General features: G+C 44.5%; 1 protein-coding gene and 1 pseudogene across 1 annotated transcript; both read right to left on the reverse strand.

Moving 5' to 3' along the window:
• Window positions 1-14256: 14256 nt before the first annotated feature.
• On the reverse strand, window positions 14257-21382 carry LOC124606913 (chondroitin proteoglycan 2-like). Its single transcript, XM_047139017.1, has 3 exons — window positions 21365-21382; window positions 16158-16237; window positions 14257-15983 (listed from the first exon to the last, which is right to left on the reverse strand). The coding sequence occupies exons 1-3, from the start codon at window positions 21369-21371 to the stop codon at window positions 14346-14348; spliced, it is 1725 nt and encodes a 574-aa protein (XP_046994973.1). The 5' UTR covers window positions 21372-21382; the 3' UTR covers window positions 14257-14345.
• LOC124608103 lies at window positions 19107-19224 on the reverse strand (annotated as a pseudogene).
• Window positions 21383-21804: the final 422 nt, after the last annotated feature.

The raw sequence follows: 21804 nt of genomic DNA on the forward strand, positions 1-21804 counted from the left end.
ACCCTAGATGACTGGTCGGGTTCAGATATGGCGAGCTGTGGGGGGGGGGGGGGGGGTCAGCACATCATTGGTACTCACCACTGTGTTCCTCGAACCACCCATTAGCGTCTTGGTCTTGTGACAAGGGGCATTATCTTGTTGAAAAATGCTAATGCTTTCGGAAATAATGATCGTCATGAAGGGTTGTACGTGGTCTGCAGCCAGTATACGATACTCCTTGGCCGTCGTGATGCTTCACTGGATCCATGGATGCACACATGAATGTTCCCCAGCGCATAATGGAGCCGTCGCCAGCTTGTCTCCGTCCTGCAGGACAGGTGTGAAGGAGCTGTTCCCCCGGAAGGCGCCGGATTCACGCCCTCCCATTGGCATGATGCTCAGACATGCAAAGCTCTGCCACTGCGCCAGACTTCAGTGCCGATGTAGCGTGCCCATTTTAGTGCCGACAGCTGAGGCCGAGCGGTTCTAGGCGCTTCAGTCCGGAACCGCGCTGCTGCTACGATCGCAGGTTTGAATCCTGCCTCGGGCATGGATGTATGTAATGTCCTTAGGTGAGTTAGGTTTAAGTAGTTCTAAATCTAGGGGACTGATGACCACAGATGTTAAATCCCATAGTGCTTAGAACCATTTGAACCCATTTCAGTCGTAGTTGCCGATGTCGTAGTGTTAACAGTGGTACATGCATCGGTCATTGGTTGCGGAGGCCCATTTATAGGAGTGTTTGATGCACTGCGTATCCAGACACACATGTACTGTGCCCAGCATTAAGGTCTGATCTTGGTTCCGCCACAGTTCGCCGTCCATTCTGTTTTACGAGTCTATCGGGTCTACGACGTCCGATATGACTAATGAGGGATAGCTTCTCAACTCCACGACGTCCGGACGAAATTTCACCTTGGTTTCGCCACGTGTTGGAGACATTCACCATAGAACTTCTCGAACACCCGACAGTTCGTGAAGTATACGAAACGCTCGTGCCGAGCCTCTGGGCCATGACAAACTGCTCTTGGTCAAACCCAGATAGATCGCGCGCCTTCCCGATTCTACACACGGACAGCACATTCCTGAAACTGTGTGTACCGTGCGTGTGTCTGACTAGCAGTCATTCGACGCCAGGTGACGCTGCTATCGCCTGGACAGGTTTATCTCGACAGCAGGTCGATGCTCATAATGTTTTGGCTGTTCGGTGTATTGTTGTATGGTTCAAATGGTTCAAATGGCTCTGAGCACTATGGGACTTAACATCTATGGTCATCAGTCCCCTAGAACTTAGAACTACTTAAACTTAACTAACCTAAGGACAGCACACAACACCCAGCCATCACGAGGCAGAGAAAATCCCTGACCCCGCCGGGAATCGAGCCCGGGAACCCGGGCGTGGGAAGCGAGAACGCTACCGCACGACCACGAGATGCGGGCTGTATTGTTGTATTCCCTTCTTTTGTCGATCAGTTGAAGTATTTCCCTTGTTCAAAGGTCTTTCCACAGCTACCTATCTTTTACAAATATTTTATCTTTTGTGACTTATCTTTTCAGGGATGTCCAATCCTTTTCAGCTAAAGTGCCCACTGTGGTATTTGTTACAGCAGTATCTATAGCCTTAGAGAACTTCAAACGCACACCACTATTCCTCAGTAATTCAATTTCTAATTTCTCTACGCATTGATTCCTCCTGATGATTCTTTTAACATCCAGCCTACTCTTCGTCACTACTAAATTGCGATCTGAGTCTGTATCCACTCCTTTGCACACATTAAAATCCAGTATCTGATTTCGGCAACTATGTGTCACCTTCATGTAATCCAGGTGGTATGTTCCTGGTCTCCAACAGTTTCCAAGTAAAATGTGCTACCTCCTCTTCTGATTCGTGAACGCTGTATTTCCTGTTAATATCTGAAATTTATCTGACAATCTTTCTCCTGACTCATTCCCTCTATGTCGGCCGAACTCCTTCGTTTATTATGATGTTTGAATCCAAATTATTATTAGATTTTCATATTCCTTTACATACTGGGTTACATTCAGTGTCCTCATACACTCTGTCTTTTCATCCGCACCCTATGGGAGCTAATACATGTTTTTACAGCGGCGCTCGAATCTGAGATGAGTGGCCCGAATCCTGATAATGGAACAAATAATCGTCAACACTTGGCCGTGTTTTATGAAATTTCTAATCACCAGACCTTGTGCTAAGCTCTTGGATTAAATTCTCAGTTCTTTCCACACAACAAAGTGCTTGTTACTCTACAATACGTGAAGGTGGAAGAGAAGGGGAAAATAAAAGAAGCAGCACAGTGGTAATGAAGTGGAAATTTTTTGCTGATAAAAACTTGGAAACGAAACCTTGGAGAGTTTATTGGAAAAATATTTGTTTGATGCAATCAGTGTCGTCATTTGGCTGTAAGATTGTATTTCATTATCACGATTTGGGCTCTAGAGCCATTTCCAAGAACACATTAGAAAAAGTGAATGGCATGTGGTTGTTGAAGTACTACAAAATACACGGTTCACTACATTAATGTAGCGCCAATGTTCGACGTCAGTGTGCAATAGCGGCCCGGTGTGACCGAGCGGTTCTAGGCGCTTCAGTCCGGAACCGCGCGACTGCTACGGTCGCAGGTTCGAATCCTGTCTCGGGCATGGATGTGTGTGTGATGTCCTTAGGTTAGTTAGGTTTAAGTAGTTCTAAGTTCTAGGGGACTGATGACCTCAGGTGTTAAGTCCCATAGTGCTCAGAGCCATTTGAACCATTTTGGTGTGCAACAAGCGCTCACAGACTCCTGGTGGCAACACTAGCAAAGTAGAATATACAAAGAGTTCAGGGGGAAAGGGGGGAGCCGGCCGCGGTGACCGAGCGGTTCTAGGCGCTTCACTCTGGAACCGCGCGACTGCTACGGTCGCAGGTTCGAATCCTGCCTCGGGCATGGATGTGTGTGTGATGTCCTTAGGTTAATTAGGTTTAAGTAGTTCTAAGTTCTAGGGAACTGATGACCTCAGATGTTAAGTCCCATAGTGCTCAGAGCCATTTGAACCATTTTGGTGTGCAACAAGCGCTCACAGACTCCTGGTGGCAACACTAGCAAAGTAGAATATACAAAGAGTTCAGGGGGAAAGGGGGGAGCCGGCCGCGGTGACCGAGCGGTTCTAGGCGCTTCACTCCGGAACCGCGCGACTGCTACGGTCGCAGGTTCGAATCCTGCCTCGGGCATGGATGTGTGTGTGATGTCCTTAGGTTAATTAGGTTTAAGTAGTTCTAAGTTCTAGGGAACTGATGACCTCAGATGTTAAGTCCCATAGTGCTCAGAGCCATTTGAACCATTTTGGTGTGCAACAAGCGCTCAGACTCCTGGTGGCAACACTAGCAAAGTAGAATATACAAAGAGTTCAGGGGGAAAGGGGGGAGCCGGCCGCGGTGACCGAGCGGTTCTAGGCGCTTCACTCCGGAACCGCGCGACTGCTACGGTCGCAGGTTCGAATCCTGCCTCGGGCATGGATGTGTGTGTGATGTCCTTAGGTTAATTAGGTTTAAGTAGTTCTAAGTTCTAGGGAACTGATGACCTCAGATGTTAAGTCCCATAGCGCTCAGAACCATTTGAACCCTTTTTTTTGTTGGAGAGGGGGGACAAGAAACACAGTGCAGTCGTCTTTGAAATGGGAAAACGGAGCGGTTTATCTGACGTCAGAAAGAGCACGATCATTAGCTTTCATGGCAGGGGCGGAAGTATTTGCTAAGTTTGTAAACAGTTCGCATGCCGCCGTGGTTAAAGTATACCGTGCATGGCAAAATGGAGCTATCCAAAACCAATGACGAGGCAGCTGTGGTGCACCACGGACCGTAGATGACAGGGGTGAACGACAGCTACGGACATATGAAAGGGAGAATAGACGCGCAACTGTTGACGAAATGAGCGCCTAGCTGAACCAAGAGGCTACCAACAGTGTCTTCTCAACAACCATGGAGCAATTATTGCTGCTTATGGGCCTCCGCAGCAGGCGCCTGACTTATGCACCTGGAGATGAAGGCTTGAATTTGAACGCTAGTACCACAGCTGCACCTGCACTGAGTGGGGACAGGTGGCCTTCTCAGATGAACCACGTTTCATGCTCCATCGGTCAGATGCCCGATGGCGTCGAAGGCGTGAAACCTCTGCAAACATCCTGCAACAATGATCGGAAGGGACTAGGCCGGAGGAGGGAACGTTATGGTCTGGAGAATGTTTTCGTGGCAACCCCAGGGTGATGCCGTCGTTCTGGAAGTCACAATGGGTAACATAAGTATGCGTCTATCCTCGGGACCCTGTCCACACCTAAATGCAGTTGGTTCATCTTCGGCACCATGGCATTTACCAGCAGGACGATACAACGTATGACAAAGCTCGCAGTGTATGTGCGGGGTTGGAAAAGCCCCAGGATCAGTTTATCGTACTCTCCAGGCCACAAAACTCCCGGATTTAAATCCACTGAACAATCTGTGAGACCACATCAATCGGCCTGTTCGCGTCATGGGTCCTCAACCTAGGAAACATGGCGTAGCTGGGCACAGCACTGGAGTTGGCATGACTCTACATCCCTGGGGGTTTCCACGAGCTCCCAGCTAATCAGATAACTGATGGTCAATTGAACTATGCTTGCGTGTAAGTTTGAAAGAAACTTGGTTGCGGTAGACGGACAATGAGTAGACGCAGGTCGGGAGAGGCAGTTGCAAATTTGGGCAGAACGTGTACCTTGGAATCCAAGTGGCTCATGGGCTTTGCTTAATTTGATGTAAACAAACATCATTTAATTATATGTGCTGTTAGTTCTAGTTTACTTAGTAATTTATTGAAAATTTGCGTATATTTATGGTTCAGCTTTTGTTTTGCGCCATCTTGTGGACACGTGTTACGAGGCACCCCCTTTTGTGTAGTAATAGTTGCAAGTAGTGCAGATGACTAAGTTATTCAGATTTCACAAATCTTTCCCACATTAATGGTGATAAATACACCTTTGCAGCACTTAGATTTTCAGATGCGAAGGTAAATCTTGTATCCATACCAATATTATAAATGCGAAAGTAACTCTATCTGTTACGTTTTAACGACTAAATCACAGAACTTATTTCGATGAAATTTGGTATGGAATAGCTTGATCCCTGAGGAAGCTACTTCAGATGGTAAAAAAAGGAGAAGAAAAAAAGACGGCCCCTTAGAGGCTGAAGCGGAGAATGGAACGTCTTTTATAGCATCAGTGAACGTAAACCATGTTGAGCAATTATGAAATAGGTTGCGCAATGTACATGTTGTGTAATGTACAGGTGTTTCAATAGCACAATTCGTAGGAGCACACTCTTCTGTTCGTGCCCTTCCGCACACACTACCCGGCAGCGACACTATGCATGTTGTTTCGTTATGTATAGCAGCAGCTGGAATGGGAGTGGGAGCTGAGGGGGCTTTTGCTTGCCTCAGGTGGCGGACATGTGAGAGCAGCTGGCGTTATTATTCGTACAATAGCTTTCGTACTCACCATCAGTCAGCATAACAAAACTACAAATATGTGAATGTGACCATGGGTAACAGATAGTTTAAGCTGCTCACTGGTACACACATGTAATTTTTGTCTGTTCTTGTGAGTAAATTTTTGCAGTGGCCAGTGTTCATTTATACAAGCTATGAGTGCCTTCTGTTAGATACATGATTTTGTGTGAGTCTGCGTTACTAAGTTAACCCCTTATTCTTTTTTAAAGTCATATTTCACTAAGAAATTAATTATTTGGTCATGAATTTTGTTTATAACAAGGAATAATTTCCGTAAATCATAGTTTAGAGATACTATTTGCATTGGTAGTCCAATCTCGTAAGACAATAACCCACGTGCAACTGAAATCCCACCATACGCCATTTTTCATCGTGCAGATACCGACTCTTTTTCTGATTTCTACTGGTTTATCGTTAGAGAAAAGTATTCTCACGAGGTGCTGAGCTTAGGAGAGTCGTTAACAGCGATCCACCACTCGGAGAATAAACTGAAAGTACACATTTGTGAAATAATGCGCAGGTCGCACCATTGACGTCGGTTTGCAGTAGGGTTTTGGAGCATATACTGTATTCAAACATTATGAATCACCTCGAAGGGAATATGTGACAATAACGCACCAAGCAGGCAGGAATCTAGAAATCCCACAAAGATGCTATAAACATGATAGGGACTGCCAGCTGGAGATAGGGATGACGCAGGCCGCGCGGGGTTAGCCGAGCGGTCTCGGGCGCTGCAGTTATGGACTGTGCGGCTGGTCCCGGCGGAGGTTCGAGTCCTCCTTCGGGCATGGGTGTGTGTGTGTGTGTCCTTAGGATAATTTAGGTTAAGTAGTGTGTAAGCATAGGGACTGATGACCTTAGCTGTTAAGTCCCATAAGATTTCACACACATTTCAACACTTTTTTGGGATGACGCACCATGTGGATAAGTATAGCCACGTCTTCGGCCTGGAATCTCTTTAAATGGAGTAGAATTATCTTCCGTGATGCCTCCGGCTTCGAACTGAGCGCCAGTGACCAGTGAAGAGGTGTCTAGAGACGCTGTGGACACCAGTGGGATACCGACCTGACCGTCACTCACCATATGGCCGAGAACCATGAATGATAGTCTACGGAGCCATATCTTTAGGTTTTCATCCGCGGCATCCTTACAGCACAGCGGTACGTTAACGATGTTCTGCGACCCATTTTGTTGCTCTGCCTTACTGGGCTTACATTTCAGCAAGATAGTGCCTGCTCGCACACGGCGAGAGTTTCTTCTGCTTGCCTTGTGCTTGCCAAACCCTTTCTTGCCCAGCAAGGTCGCCGGATCTCTCCCCAATTGAGAACGTATGGAGCGTAGGAGCAGGACCCTCCAATCAGTTCGGTATTTTGACGACCTAATGCGCCAATTGAACAGAATGGGAATGATCTCCCTTAGGAAATCCAGCAGCTCTGTCAATCAATGCCAAGGCGAATAACTGCTTGCATAAGGGCCAGATGTGGACCAGGGCTTTACTGATTTAGTCAATTTGTGGAGCTCATTCTCTTGAATAAGCCATCCAATTTTTCTGAAACGTAATCAGTTGCTTGTCTGCACATATAAATCACATAACCGATTTTCGTCCCATTCGGATAATTCCTTCGTGGTGGGCATCTTTTTTTTTTTTTGTCTGAAAGTGTATTTCCTAAACTAGAAACTGCTGTGTTGTCTTATATTCTCCCCTCGCTCGCCATCGAATTCCAGATGTAGAGTTTTGATGAAGAGGCTCTAATGTCTCATTAATAGTTCTTGTGAGGCTGTTGGTCGTGACTGCTACGCCGTATTGTTTCTTCGGGAGCTTGTGCTTCTGTAGGTTTCGGACATTGACTGCACACAGATGCAGAATTCATGGGCTAAATGACGTGGAACGGAGGTAGAACAACGACTACTCCGTACCTTAAAATAACTCGCCTTTGATTTCAGCTGCCAGATATACTTCCCTTGTAATGAGATGGAGACTGTAGTCACATAGAACAGTGGCTTAGAGCGGGATGAAAATAGAGCGTGTTTTCAGAAGAGTAGAATAACATTGGGGTTGTGAAGTTTTTCTACATCTACATCTACATCTACATGATTACTCTGCAATTCACATTCAAGTGCTTGGCAGACGGTTCATCGAACCACAATCATACTATCTCTCTACCATTCCACTTCCGAACAGCGCGCGGGAAAAACGAACACCTATACCTTTCTGATCGAGCTCTCATTTCTCTTATTTTATTTTGATGATCATTCCTACCTATGTAGGTTGGGCTCAACAAAAAATTTTCGCATTCGGAAGAGAAAGTTGGTGACTGAAATTTCGTAAATAGATCTCGCCGCGACGAAAAACGTCTTTGCTTTAATAACTTCCATCCCAACTCGCGTATCATATCTGCCACACTCTCTCCCCTATTACGTGATAATACAAAACGCGCTGCCCTTTTTTGCACCCTTTTGATGTCCTCCGTCAATCCCACCTGGTAAGGATCCCACACCGTGCAGCAATATTCTAACAGAGGACGAACGACTGTAGTGTAAGCTGTCTCTTTAGTGGACTTGTTGCATCTTCTAAGTGTCCTGCCAATGAAACGCAACCTTTGGCTCGCCTTCCCCACAATATTATCTATGTGGTCTTTCCAACTGAAGTTTTTCGTAATTTTAACACCCAGGTACTTAGTTGAATTGACAGCCTTGAGAATTGTACTATTTATCGAGTAATCGAATTCCAACGGATTTCTTTTGGAACTCATGTGGATCACCTCACACTTTTCGTTATTTAGCGTCAACTGCCACCTGCCACACCATACAGCAATCTTTTCTAAATCGCTTTGCAACTGATACTGGTCTTCGGTTGACCTTACTAGACGGTAAATTACAGCATCATCTGTGAACAACCTAAGATAACTGCTCAGATTGTCATCCAGGTCATTTATATAGATCAGGAACAGCAGAGGTCCCAGGACGCTGCCCTGGGGAACATCTGATATCACTTCAGTTTTACTCGATGATTTGCCGTCTATTACTATGAACTGCAACCTTCCTGACAGGAAATCACGAATCCAGTTTCACGACTGAGACGATACCCTATAGACCCGCAGCTTGATTAGAAGTCGCTTGTGAGGAACGGCGTCAAAAGCTTTCCGGAAATCTATAAATACGGAATCAACTTGAGATCCCCTGTCGATGGCTGCCATTACTTCGTGCGAATAAAGAGCTAGCTGCGTTGCACAAGAACGATGTTTTCTGAAACCATGCTGATTACGTATCAATAGATCGTTCCCTTCGAGGTGATTCATAATGTTTGAATACAGTATATGCTCCAAAACCCTACTGCAATCCGACGTCAGTGGTGCGACCTGCGCAATTTTCCAATCTGTAGGTACAGATCTATCGAACGTGTGGTTGTATATGATTGCTAAGTAGGAAGCTATTGTATCAGCGTAATCTGAAAGGAACCTAATCAGTATACAATCTGGACCTGAAGACTTGCCCATATCAAGCGATTTGAGTTGCTTCGCAACCCCTAAGGGATCTAGCTCATGCTAGCAGCTGTTCGTGTTTCAAATTCTGGAATATTCCATTCGTCTTCCCTGGTGAAGGAATTTCGGAAAACTGCGTTCAAAAACTCCGCTTTAGCGGCACAGTCGTCTGTAACAGTACCATCGGCACTGCGCAGCGAAGGCATTGACTGCGTCTTGCAGCTTGTGTACTTTACATTCGACCAGAATTTCTTCGGATTTTCTACCAAATTTCGAGACAATGTTTCGTTGTGGAACCTAATAAAGGCATCTCGCATTGAAGTCCGTGCCACATTTCGCGCGTCTGTAAATTTTAGCCAATCTTCGGGATTTCGCGTTCTTCTGAACTTCGCATGCTTTTTCCGTTACCTCTGCAGCAGCGTTCGGACTTGTTTTGTTTACCATGAGGGATCATTTCCATCTCTTACCAGTTTATGAGGTATGAATCTCTCAATTACTGTTGCTACTATAGTCCACAGCTCGTGGTCGTGCGGTAGCGTTCTCGCTTCCCGCGCCCGGGTTCCCGGGTTCGATTCCCGGCGGGGTCAGGGATTTTCTATCTATGTCAAGAGTAAATCTCATGTGAATGTGTGAGAACGTTTCGGAAATGTTTGCGTTGTCTGTATCTGGAAAACCACCTAAAAACCGCCGGCTGGACTGGCCGTGCGGTTCTAAGCGCTACAGTCTGGAGCCGGGCGACCGCAGGTTCGAATCATGCCTCGGGCATGGATGTGTGTGATGTCCTTAGGTTAGTTAGGTTTAATTAGTTCTACGTTCTAGGCGACTGCTGACCTCAGAAGTTACGTCGCATAGTGCTCAGAGCCATTTGAACCAACCTAAAAACCACATCCGGCCTGGCTGGTTCGCCAACCTTCTCGGATTAGAACCGAGTCGGGTTCTCCTTCTTGTGTACTGGAAACGGAGTGTTAAGGAGCTCGGCTGCGGAGTGGGTACCCAGCTAGATTGCATTCTCATGTAGTTGGAACTTAATGATGAATGAAATACGATCTGACTGTCCAAGCAGCAGGTCAGATCTCTATACCAGTAATTAAATATTAATAAATACATAAAGGAATAAAACATTGTATCATGGAATGAAAATATTTGAGAAGGTTGATCTGTCCTTTGGGTGATGGCGACTTCAAGCTCAATATCCTCATCTTGTTATTCGAGAGGAATATCGGGTTTCGTCCTTCCCCTTCGCTTTCATGAAAGTCATCATTAAAATTCTACATTCGTTCATTTCAGTCAACGATACTATACATTTACACTCTTGACTCTAGGGACACGCAATTTGAAAACTTTCACCAAACGACGAGCCCCATTCTGAACTTGACAGACAACTACATCCAGAATGAGATTTTCACTCTGCAGCGGAATGTGCGCTGATTTGAAACTCCCTGGCAGATTAAAACTGTGTGCCGGACCGAGACTCGAACTCGGGACCTTTGCGGGCAAGTGCTCTACCAACTGAGCTACCCAAGCACGACTCACGCCCCCCCTCACAGCTTCACTTCTGCCAGTATCTCGTCTCCTACCTTCCAAACTTTACAGAAGCTCTCCTGTGAACTTTGCAGAACTAGCACTCCTGAAAGAAAGTTTGGAAGGTAGGAGACGAGATACTGGCAGAAGTGAAGCTGTGAGGACGGGGCGTGAGTCGTGCTTGGGTAGCTCAGTTGGTAGGGCAATTTCCCGCGAAAGGCAAAGGTCCCGAGTTCGAGTCTCGGTCCGGCACACAGTTTTAATCTCCCAGGAAGTTTCAGACAACTACATGTTTGAGAGGAAGCTGACAGTTCTTGCCATATCATTGAGAGAAGAAAGATGGAATAGATAAATTGATATTTTGACTTTAGGGTGTATTTTATTGGACGAATCGCAATGGAGGGTTAATAACAAATTAATGGTTGGCGGAAGATCAGTTGTTGAGATTAAATGGTAACCGTTTCAGTTGACTAGTGTCCAAATACTACGTTAACAGTTTACGACTAACAAGTTAGACAGTGTGGAGGGATGTGAGTGGCGATATTTCCTCAAATGTATTTGACCTCGACCCCCTCCCAACAGAGATCTGCCCTTGATGAATTCACCATGTGGGTGAAAACATCGATGACTACTTGCAGAAGGCTTGGCTTTCAGAAGTGGTATGTATGCCAGACTATCAACCTCATTCGCACATCTCACAGTTAATGGCACGAAGAAGTGTTTCCACTGTATACCAACATGTGTACAGCGCTGTAAATGAATGAAATCTTATTGGCATGACTGGAACCGTATTTAACATACATGCACGGTATCTGATAGGAGTTGAAACTTCCATCCAACTATCCCAATATAACTGCTCACAGGCAACATCACTTGAGGAAGATTCCAGAATAATTCATAAAACAGCAAATTGTAAATTTCTTTTCTCATCGCTCTCCATGGGAGGTGATAGTCCATAACGTCTACGATATCGACAATGACGCTTCATACTTCCTTCGTTCCGCTTCGTTGTATGCAATTGACGAACGCTGACCGAGCGCCTGTAACACAAAACATTGAAACTTCCTAGCAGATTAACATTCAGTGCCCGAATGGGACTCAAACCTGGAACCATGCTTTTCGCGGGCCTTGCTCTTACCGACTGAGATACCCAGGTACGGCTCAAGACGCATGCAACCTTACACTTTCGATTTTGCCACTATCTTTCTTCTGTGGGTTCTGATCGTGCGTCGTCCGCGGGTATCTCAATCGGTAAGATCATTACACGTGAAGGACAAGGCTCTGTGTTCGAGTCCCAGTCCGGCACATAGTTTTAATCTGTTAGGAAGTATCAAAGCTGCAACACTTCGCCGCAGAGTAGATGATTAGCTCTCAGAAAAAATTTACTCTCATTACGAATTTCCACGATAGGTTTTCTACGTACACAATACACACATTTCATTCATCTTTCGAGTGGAGCGACAGAGTATTCCAGATAGTAAGTGGTGAGTGATTACGATACAGTTACGTGTAACATGTAATTCCGCGTTATAAATACTGTGAGCTCCTAAGAACTGTTGTTGATGAGAGACAAAGAATAAAATATGCTAGCAGCATACATGAATATCAGAATAATATAAAAAAAAATATTAGATCAGTGTCAAGGCAGCAAAAGAAACATTTAAATATAAAATAATTGAAATGAAGGAAAAAATCTGTTAAGTTCTTAAAATATTCGGTAATCATTCCTAATTGAATGAAGATAAACTAATTCAAAATGTCTTTCCTACGACGATATATAAAGATTTCTTGAAAACGTCTTTAAGACGCTGCTTATTAAACCATTTAATTACAATCGAATGCCTAAGTGGTATAGCGAATGTGAGTCTAACACACGTTAAAATGTATTTTTGTTACTTACATAAAACTTTCCGCAGACAGCCTGAAATAATTTGTGGTGGGATCTTTTTCAAGAAAGGGGGAGTAGATGAAGTAGATAATGCAGGTCAATGCTATTATTACCTTCTTTCCTCTCTTTCTTTTTATTTCAATATTTCTCTGATTAACAAAGTTTGCTTGAGGAATTCCTGTTAAGTTCACATAGCAATTTACTCCTACTTGCAATAAAGAGTACAAGATTCTCGCAGAAAGTCTGCAGCAGTTGGGTTTCTTGGGACAGGAAAAGGCGCAGACTGCGTGCTGCATAGTACGCTGCTAAATGAACTACAACATTATGAAATTAGGGCACAATCGTTCGGTTGGTTTCACCTTTATTTCGGTAGGACGTATGTACCCACTATAGATTGGCATATCACATAAAAATATATTTACCCTGATTCCACAGAGGCATTCTTAAAAGCTATTTGTTTGGCTATGATACAAGCATAATTATTACAAACGAATATCAAGAAGTGAATAATAAAGCGCATGATCTGTTAGAGGGAATCTGTTTCTGGATCTCAGCTAGTAGGCTGTCTATCGATTGCAAGCAAACTCAACACATCCATTTCTCACACAGTTCTGTCAGTGATTCCATTCTGCCTCGTTAAAAAGAATACATCAGAAATCTGAGTAGAGGTTAGTTCGGGTGCTTTCAAGGAAGGCAAGTGTTAAAGATCACCTGCAGTAGCTGAACATAGCTAATTCTGTGTTGAGTATGTTGTTCACTTTTAGCGCCAGGAATATACTTGAACAGGACTGGTTTACAAACTTTATAACATGTGTCATGTGGAATAATATTTTGGAATAAACCAGTTAGTGCTCAAATGACGTTTTTAGCTTACAAAATTCAGCGTACATATTGTTTATTAGCCTGAGGATTCTCACGTTTAACGACTAAATTTCTTCTTCTTTGAGCCACGTTGTTGTCAAAATTCACTTGTTTGATAGGATAACTGTACACATTCAGGGAAAACAGGGGAAGGAAGGAATTCTATGTTGTCTGTCGTTTAGGAGAAAGACATAGTTTCTTCATAGGCCTTTAGTTGTCTTCCTCGAAAATAGAATGCGTTAGAGACAACCATCTATTATAGAGTACAAGTTGAACGATTTTCTTTGGTCACATTTCTTCTCTATAGGAATTCCTCATATAGTATTAAATGTAATCGCTATCCAAAGTGATTGCATGAAGAATATGTTGCTTTTGTAACGAGACCTTACGTCTGTTGTACCCTACCGCATCTATTCTCATTTCAGTTTGGCATCTTTTTTCCAAATAATTCCAGAGTGGTGTGTGCATAGATCCTGACATTTGTTTTCTCTGTTCATCATTCCCAATTTTAATGTTAACATCTTACACACTCAATTATTATTATTAATCGTTATTATTAGCGTCAATCAGTGTATTATCTTATTATTTAGAATGTGATGAAACTGTCTCGGCTCGTGCGACAATTTTATAATGAACTTATAAATTAAAAAAATAAAACAAATAAACGAAGGCAGAGAACAAAATGGGCCCTATTCATCCGCGGATCTGCGGAAACCATAGAGAAGGTACATCGGGAATGAAACCTCGATCATTGAATCTAACTTACCGAAGTAGAGCCTTTTGCCTCAACCCTGTCTACCACGACGACGTACGTCACCTAGAAAATGTCTTGTCCCTTTAACAAAAAAGCCTAACAAATTGTGCTAGTCTAAACTGCCTAGAAATAACGTTATGGAAGGAGCTCTATTTTTCTCCCAGAATAGTACTAAATCTGGTACACGCTCGTGAGTAAAAACAATATAACATAATTTTCATCAATGAAAAGCCACTGTATGCGTCAAACAATTTCTTTTATTCATAAAATAGTACCCGAAGAAAAGTCAGCATGTGGTATCACAGAACATAACAGCTTTTACAGATTCATTTTTTGGCGACAGAGCAGCCAGCAGAGTCGCGGTAGTCGCACACCTGAGCCTCAGCATTGTATTCGAGGCCAGGTGGGCAATCTTGCAGCACTGCATTTCCATCGAGGTCGCACTTGTAGAAGGTACTGCAGTCATCAGGGTTTGGAAACTGCACGACATTTTCTGGATCGGCAGGAGAGGGACATTCAGGTGGCGGAGTGTTCGAGTTTCCGGCTGGTTTGCCCACGCTACCACTGTTATCAGAAGAGACGCTGCAGCCAGCAGATTCGGGGTAGTCACAATATCCTTTTTCGTCATTCCACTCGAGGCCATCTGGGCAGGGGATCAGCACGGGTATTCCATCGAGGCCGCACTTGTAGAAGGAGCTGCAATCATCGGGGTTGGGGAAATGGACTACAACATTAGGGTCAGCGGGGAACGGACATTCAGGTGGAGGAGTGTTTGATGTCCCAGCTGGTTTGCTTGCGCTGCCACTGTTACCAGAAGAAACGCTGCAGCCAGCAGATGCAGGGTAGTCACACACTTGAGCCTCAGCGTTGTACTCGAGTCCTTCTGGACATGCGATCAGGACAGGTTCTCCTTCGAGGCTGCACTTGTAGAAGGTGCTGCAGTTGTCAGGATTGGGAAACTGTACAACATTTACTGGATCGGCGGGGAAGGGGCATTCAGGTGGAGGGGTATTTGACCAGGTTAGTTTGCTTGCGCTGCCACTTTTACCAGAAGAGACGCTGCAGCCAGCAGATGCAGGGTAGTCACACACCTGAGCCTCAGCATTGTACTCGAGGCCTTCTGGACACGCGATCAGGACAGGTTCTCCTTCGAGGCTACACTTGTAGAAGGTGCTGCAGTTGTCAGGGTTGGGAAACTGTACAACATTTACTGGATCGGCGGGGAAGGGGCATTCAGGTGGAGGGGTATTGGACCTAGTTAGTTTGCTTGCGCTGCCTCTTTTACCAGAAGAGACGCTGCAGCCAGCAGATGCAGGGTAGTCACACACCTGAGCCTCAGCATTGTACTCGAGGCCTTCTGGACACGCGATCAGGACAGGTTCTCCTTCGAGGCTACACTTGTAGAAGGTGCTGCAGTTGTCAGGGTTGGGAAACTGTACAACATTCACTGGATCGGCGGGGAAGGGACATTCAGGTGGAGGAGTGTTAGAGTTACCGGCTGGTTTGCCCCCACTGACACTGCCACCAGAAGAGACGCTGCAGCCAGCAGATTCGGGGTAGTCGCAGGCGTCTGCTTCGTCATTCCACTCGAGACCTGCTGGGCAGGGGATCAACACCGGTTTTCCATCGAGACCACACTTATAGAAGCTGCTGCAGTCCTCAGGATTGGGAAAATGGACAACAACATTTGGATCAGCAGGGTAAGGACATTCAGGTAAAGAAGAAGATCCACTGGGTGTCTCATTGTTGGCTGATGTGCCCGCTCCGTCAGAAGAAGAGGATACTTCACACTTAGCATTCTCTGGGTAATCGCACTGGGCGGTTTTGCGGTTGAAGTGGAGTCCAGATGGGCACGGCCGCACTAGGACGATGCCATCCCCAATGCATTGGTAGTACGTTGTGCAGTCGGTAGGGTTCCCGAAGGGATCAGACGGGACTGAACAAGCCGGGTAGTTGCGCTTCACCTGGAACGAAACAACTGTTCTTACCATCCACGTGAAAATCTAGTGATTATAACTCTTTATTTTGTGCTGTGGTGCCTGAAAACAGCAATTTTACATTAACATTACAAAAGCTTGTTTCGTAGCAGGAAGGTCTCATAAACGGGACACAGTGTTGAAACTGTAATGGTGACGTACTTGCTTTTTGAGCGAGAGATTCGTCCCATGAGCGGACGTCAGCAGCGCAGCAACGGACAGCACGGCGAGCAGCACATTTCCTGTGGAAGGATTTCCCACTGTTAGCAAAGATAATTGACTGAAACTAATTTAGGTTTTTACCTTATGCAGCTGTCAAGATAACTATAGAACTAATATTGTTGCTGGAAACTGGGGACGTTGGTTGCGAAATATTTTGTTTGGAGAGCCTTTAGGCTATTCTCTAACTATTTTTCTCATGTTTACTGTTTTCTTTTGCTATCGATTTCGAGGCAACTACGGCTTCATATTGAGGCAATTTAGCGATATGATCAATGTGATGCACCGCCACGAGTGTGTATTGTTAATGTACCGCAGTGTCCTCTAGCGTGGTCAGACAAGGAAAAGTAGTAAGAGAACAGACTTTATTCCCCACAACGTCTGTGAAAGTAGCTTTACAGAAACGGGTTGACGAAATAGTCAATGCAAATAATAATTTATAAAGTGACAAGAGCGGGAGGATGATACAAACTGTAGCTACGTCATATAATATGAAATTGCTTTATAGATTAATTGATTTTTTACCGGGTAGGAGAAGAAAGGGGTATGAACATGAAAGAAGATGGTCCATAACGCTTTTTAGCAATATCTCTTACGGAACTACTCTGCTATCAAAACAGCGTCATGAAAACCTCTGTTGTTCTTCGAAGTTTCTGTGTCTCTTCTATCATTTATGCTTTGTTGACGTTTCAGACATAACAAAGAATCATTTAAGTGGCTCGGGGGCAACATTTGTGACTGATATACTTTGCTGGAATCATCATCCCTGATATCATCCAATTCATTTATTTCTTAGCTGAGTGGTTGCTTGGCGGAAAAACACGTGGGGGGCTGGGTTCGATTCCCGGCTGGGTCGGATATTTTCTCCACTCGGGGACTGGGTGTTGTGTAGAGTTTATCATCATTTCATCCTCACCGACACTCAAGTCCCAGAAGTGGCGTCAATTAAGAACACTTGCACGCACCAGGTGACCGGGCTTTATTCAGGTGAAGATCCTGGCGTAGCCCGATTATCATTATTATATACAATTAATTGAAATGAGTAAAGTAGCAATTTGTTGTCACAGCAGAACGGCCGCCAGAATGTATTAGTGTTTTTCGGATTTAGCGTTATTGCCAGATCTGGTAGGGTATAGAAGGGGTGTGAACAGCGTCAGATAGCGATTACTGTAAAGGACACAGAGATGTCGCACACCCAGGTGAGACACCATTACCAGCATTTGACAGAGTTTCATAGAGGCCTTGTTTTGGCAACCATTTGGCTCGCTGGTCGAATCGTCTAATACCCAGATCCGTAGGACATTCATATGTGACAGTAATCCGATGTTAGACTGTATGGGAACGTTAGGGTAGGCAACATAGTCGATTCTGTCCTTGATATAGCCCCAGAAAAAAAGTCAAGGGGCGCAATGTCTGGAGAGCGAGGTGGCCAGGGTGTTGGACCGTGCCTTCCAATCTACTGATCCGGTCATTACTCCACTCTCCAGACATTACGGCCCTTGACTTTTTTTTTCTGGGGCTATATCAAGGACAGAGTCTTCGTCACACCAGTTGCTGATGTCGATGAACTGAGGTCTAGGATGCAAGCTGCTGTGGGTACTGTGACAGAACACATTTTACAAAACACCTGACGCGAACTGGAATACCGCCTCGACATTCTCCGAGCTCCCAAGGGAGCAGACGTTGAGGTTTACTAACATAACTGGTCTTAAAATAAAAATAAAAAAACCTAGTAACACTAACCTATGTAACGGCATCAAATGTAAATTATTATGTCAAACGGTTATTTTGTAATAAATTGTTATAATCAGGGCAAGACTTTGTGATCACCCTGTATATAAATAACCTAGAAGATAACGTCGGAAATTCCAAGAGGCTTTTCGCGGATGATGACGTCGTATCAGAGAAATCGCTACGGGGCCAGCTGTAGCGAAGTGCACAAAGACCTGCGGAGGATCGACGCTTGTTGCTAGTAGTGGCAGTTGACCTCACTCACAAATGTAACTTAGTGCGAAAACATAGACAGAAAGATTCTTCATTGTATGATTACAAAACTGTAGAACAATCAGTCACTTCCATAAAATAACTTGGAGTACGAGCGAAGCGATTTGAAATGGAGCAACCACATAAAATTCAGCGGAGTAAGGCAGATGCCAGACTGAGATTCATTCGAAGAATTCTCAGGAAATGTAGTCCATCAACAAACTCCGACCATTTCTCGAGTATTTATCGTGAGTGTTGGACTTGTAACAGACAGGACAGATAGAAGAAATAGAGAAGAACCAAAGGAGAGCTACGCGATTCGTCACACGTTCGTTTAGAAGTCACGAAAGAATCACAGAGGTGTCAAACGACACCAATGGCAGAGAGGCGTTATGCATCACGATGCAGAGAGGCGTTATGCATCACGATGTGGTTCGTTGTGAAATTTCCGAGAGTGTACATTCCTAGAAGAGTCATCAAATATATTGCTTACTCCTAGGTATACCTCGCGAAGGAACCACGAAGACAAAATTAGAGAGATTCGGGCCGACACAGAGGCTTAATAACAACCGTCCTTTCCACAAAATACTCACAACTGGAACGGGAAATTGGGGACACAACGGTGGTGGCTTGTGGAGTATAGTTGTAAATGTAGAAAGGTAATCAAGCTAGTGTTGCTTTTTCGTAATACTTTCTTTGGGGTGAAATATATCATGGCACAGGACACGAAGGCCCAAAGGTACCGACCGGCCGCCGTGTCATCCTCAGCCCACAGGCATCACTGGAAGCGGATACGGAGGGGCATGTGGCCAGCACACCGCTCTCCCGGCCGTATGTCTGTTTCCGAGACCAGAGCCGCAACTTCTCAATCAAGGAGCTCCTCAGTTTGCCTCACAAGGGCACCACGCTTGCCAACAGCACTCGGCAGACCGGATGGTCACCCATCCAAGTGCTAGCCCATCCCGACAGCGCTTAACTTCGGTGATCTGACGGAAACCGGTATTACCACTGCGGCAAGGCCGTTGGCCATGTCGGTACTTGGGAACGTCATAATTAAAAGGGTTCGGAAAAATATCAGCAGCTTCTACTACATCACCGTCTTTCATTAATATAAATGGTCACATTGCAGATCCTTGAAGAGTTGATCAGATGAAAATGAAGAAATGAAAAATGAAGATCTTCTCAATAACTAAAAACAATCCAAATTAGTATACCCAAAATATATATAACCATAGTCTTAAAACTGGTTACGAGTGTCTAAGAAAGCAAACTAAAGAATACTGACCAAAAGTTGGGCGCTATTGGGAAGACCGAATTAAAGCTGGAGTGTAGATCAGATCAGAATCGAAGGCTTACTCCAAGAACCAGATGGTAATGATGACAATGAAGGTAACTCGCCATTTTCTGATTTTAGCTCACTTATATTAATAGCATTTCAAGATTATTTGGAGACATCCGAAGAAAGGAACCGATACAGTGATGATGGTGAATGCACTATGATTGTTGATTGAATGATTTACTCAGCATTGTCAAGCATTTATTCTTCCGTAAAAGGAATGCAATTGTATTCATTCTTTGACAGCTCTCGCTGTGTCGAGGATACGAGGTATGGAATTATCAACAAGGGAAACGAATTGTTGGTCCGTGAGAATAAGGACCAAAAAAGGTATAATGAACACTTGTGTAGAAATCCATGGCTTCATGTTTGGGCCTGTTCTATTCTTAGAATACGTCAAATTTACACAACACAAATGCCCTAAGATCATCGAGACTCAGTTCTAAGCGGGAATTATCAGTTAAGACAATGACACTCCAGGCACAGAGATTCCAGGCCAAAGACGTGTCTGGAGACGCCCCGGACAACGGTGGGATTCCAACCCGTCACCCTCCATACGGCCTGATAAACAGGAGTGATGATCTGGAGTGGCGTTTCTTTTAGCGTTATGCGCAGGGCTCTACAATCATCTTGGAATTCTGACGATCTAACTCACCAATTGGACAGAATCTGGCACGATAAGCCTCAGCAGGACATCTAACAACTCTGTCAAGCAGTGCCAAGCCGAATAACTGCTTGCATACGGGACAGATATGATCCAGCGCGTTACTGACTTGGTAGGTTTGTGGAGCTCATTCTCTTGAATAAGTCATCCTGGTTTTATGAAATGGTAATCAATTGTTTGTCTGTATATGTACATCATATCTACCGATTTTCGTTCCATTTGGGGAATTCTTTTGTGGTGCATCGTTTTTTCTTTTTGTTTTAGAATGTATCTGTGGATGGTTTTGAAGTAGCGTACCAATGAAATTTTTTAGAAGATAAGCGTAATGGTCACAATCAAGAACTGAAAATTTACTTTATACGTTATATCGATGCGCATCAACAAAACCAAAACACAGATAATGGAATGTAGACGAATTAAATCAGGTGATGTTGAGGGAATTAGATTACGGAGCGAGACACAGAAAGTAGTAGATCAGGTTTGATATTTGGGCAGAAAAATAACTCATGACGACCGAAGTAGAGGCGATATAAAATGTAGGCTAGCAATGGCAGGAAAAGCGTTTTTGAAGAATAGAAATATGTTAAAATCGAATATAGATTTAGGTGTTTAGGAAGTCTTTTCTAAAGGTCTTTGAAGTGTAGTCAAGTACGGAAGTGAAGCAAGGACGATGAATAGTTTACACAAGAAGTGAATAGAGGCTTTTGAAATATGGTGCTACAGAACAATGTTGAAGATTAGATCGGTAGACCGTATAACTAATGAGTAGGTACTGAACATAATTGTGGAGACAAGATATTTGTGGCATAACGTGGCTAATAGAAGGGAGCGGTTGATGGGAGACATTCTGAGACATCGAGGGACCATCAGTTCTGTATTGGGGAAATGTGGGGAGGGGATGTAAAATCGTAGATGGAGGCCAGTAGATGAATATAGTATGCAGGATGTAGGATGCGGTAGTTGTTCATAGATGAAGAGGCTTGCAAGAGATAGAGTAGAACAGAGAGCTGTATCATACCAATCCTTGGACTGAAGGCCACAAAAATAACATCGATGTTTATAATGTCCAATTAATACACTTCTGAACAGAAGTCCGTCTGTTTACAACCGCCTGAAATACCAAATTAGAAGGCCACATGGCTTACGAATGCGTAAACTGCGCCTTACCTGCCATTGCTGCAGTGTTGCGGCCGGAGAACGTACCACAGACTCAGACATGTGCTCTTATATACGTGTCGGGCGTGTACAGTGACGTAATTACTATGGCAGATAATCGCAATCTGCGACAATCGCCACCAAAGGCCTGGGCTTGTGACACGGCGTTGTGCTTATCTTGCAGCAGGTGTTGACAACCTGCGACATGTAAGGCCACACCACGCTGAAGTGCGGGATATGATAAATCTGCTTGTCAAGCAGCGGTTGATACGTATAGAGATGATTCAGGACGCCGTCGATCGAGTTGCCCTTGCTGTCGGTGACTATCGCAATTCAGCATTGGTCTCTCTCCCTGTTACACACTTATGTTTTTCGTTAATGTACCGCTGTTTGCATTAGGTTTACACACATAAGCTACAAAGGGTCGACATGGATCACACCTAATACATGCA

The sequence above is a fragment of the Schistocerca americana genome, chromosome 3 (genome assembly GCF_021461395.2).
Source record: "Schistocerca americana isolate TAMUIC-IGC-003095 chromosome 3, iqSchAmer2.1, whole genome shotgun sequence".
In the NCBI taxonomy this organism is placed as follows: Eukaryota; Metazoa; Arthropoda; class Insecta; order Orthoptera; family Acrididae; genus Schistocerca; species Schistocerca americana.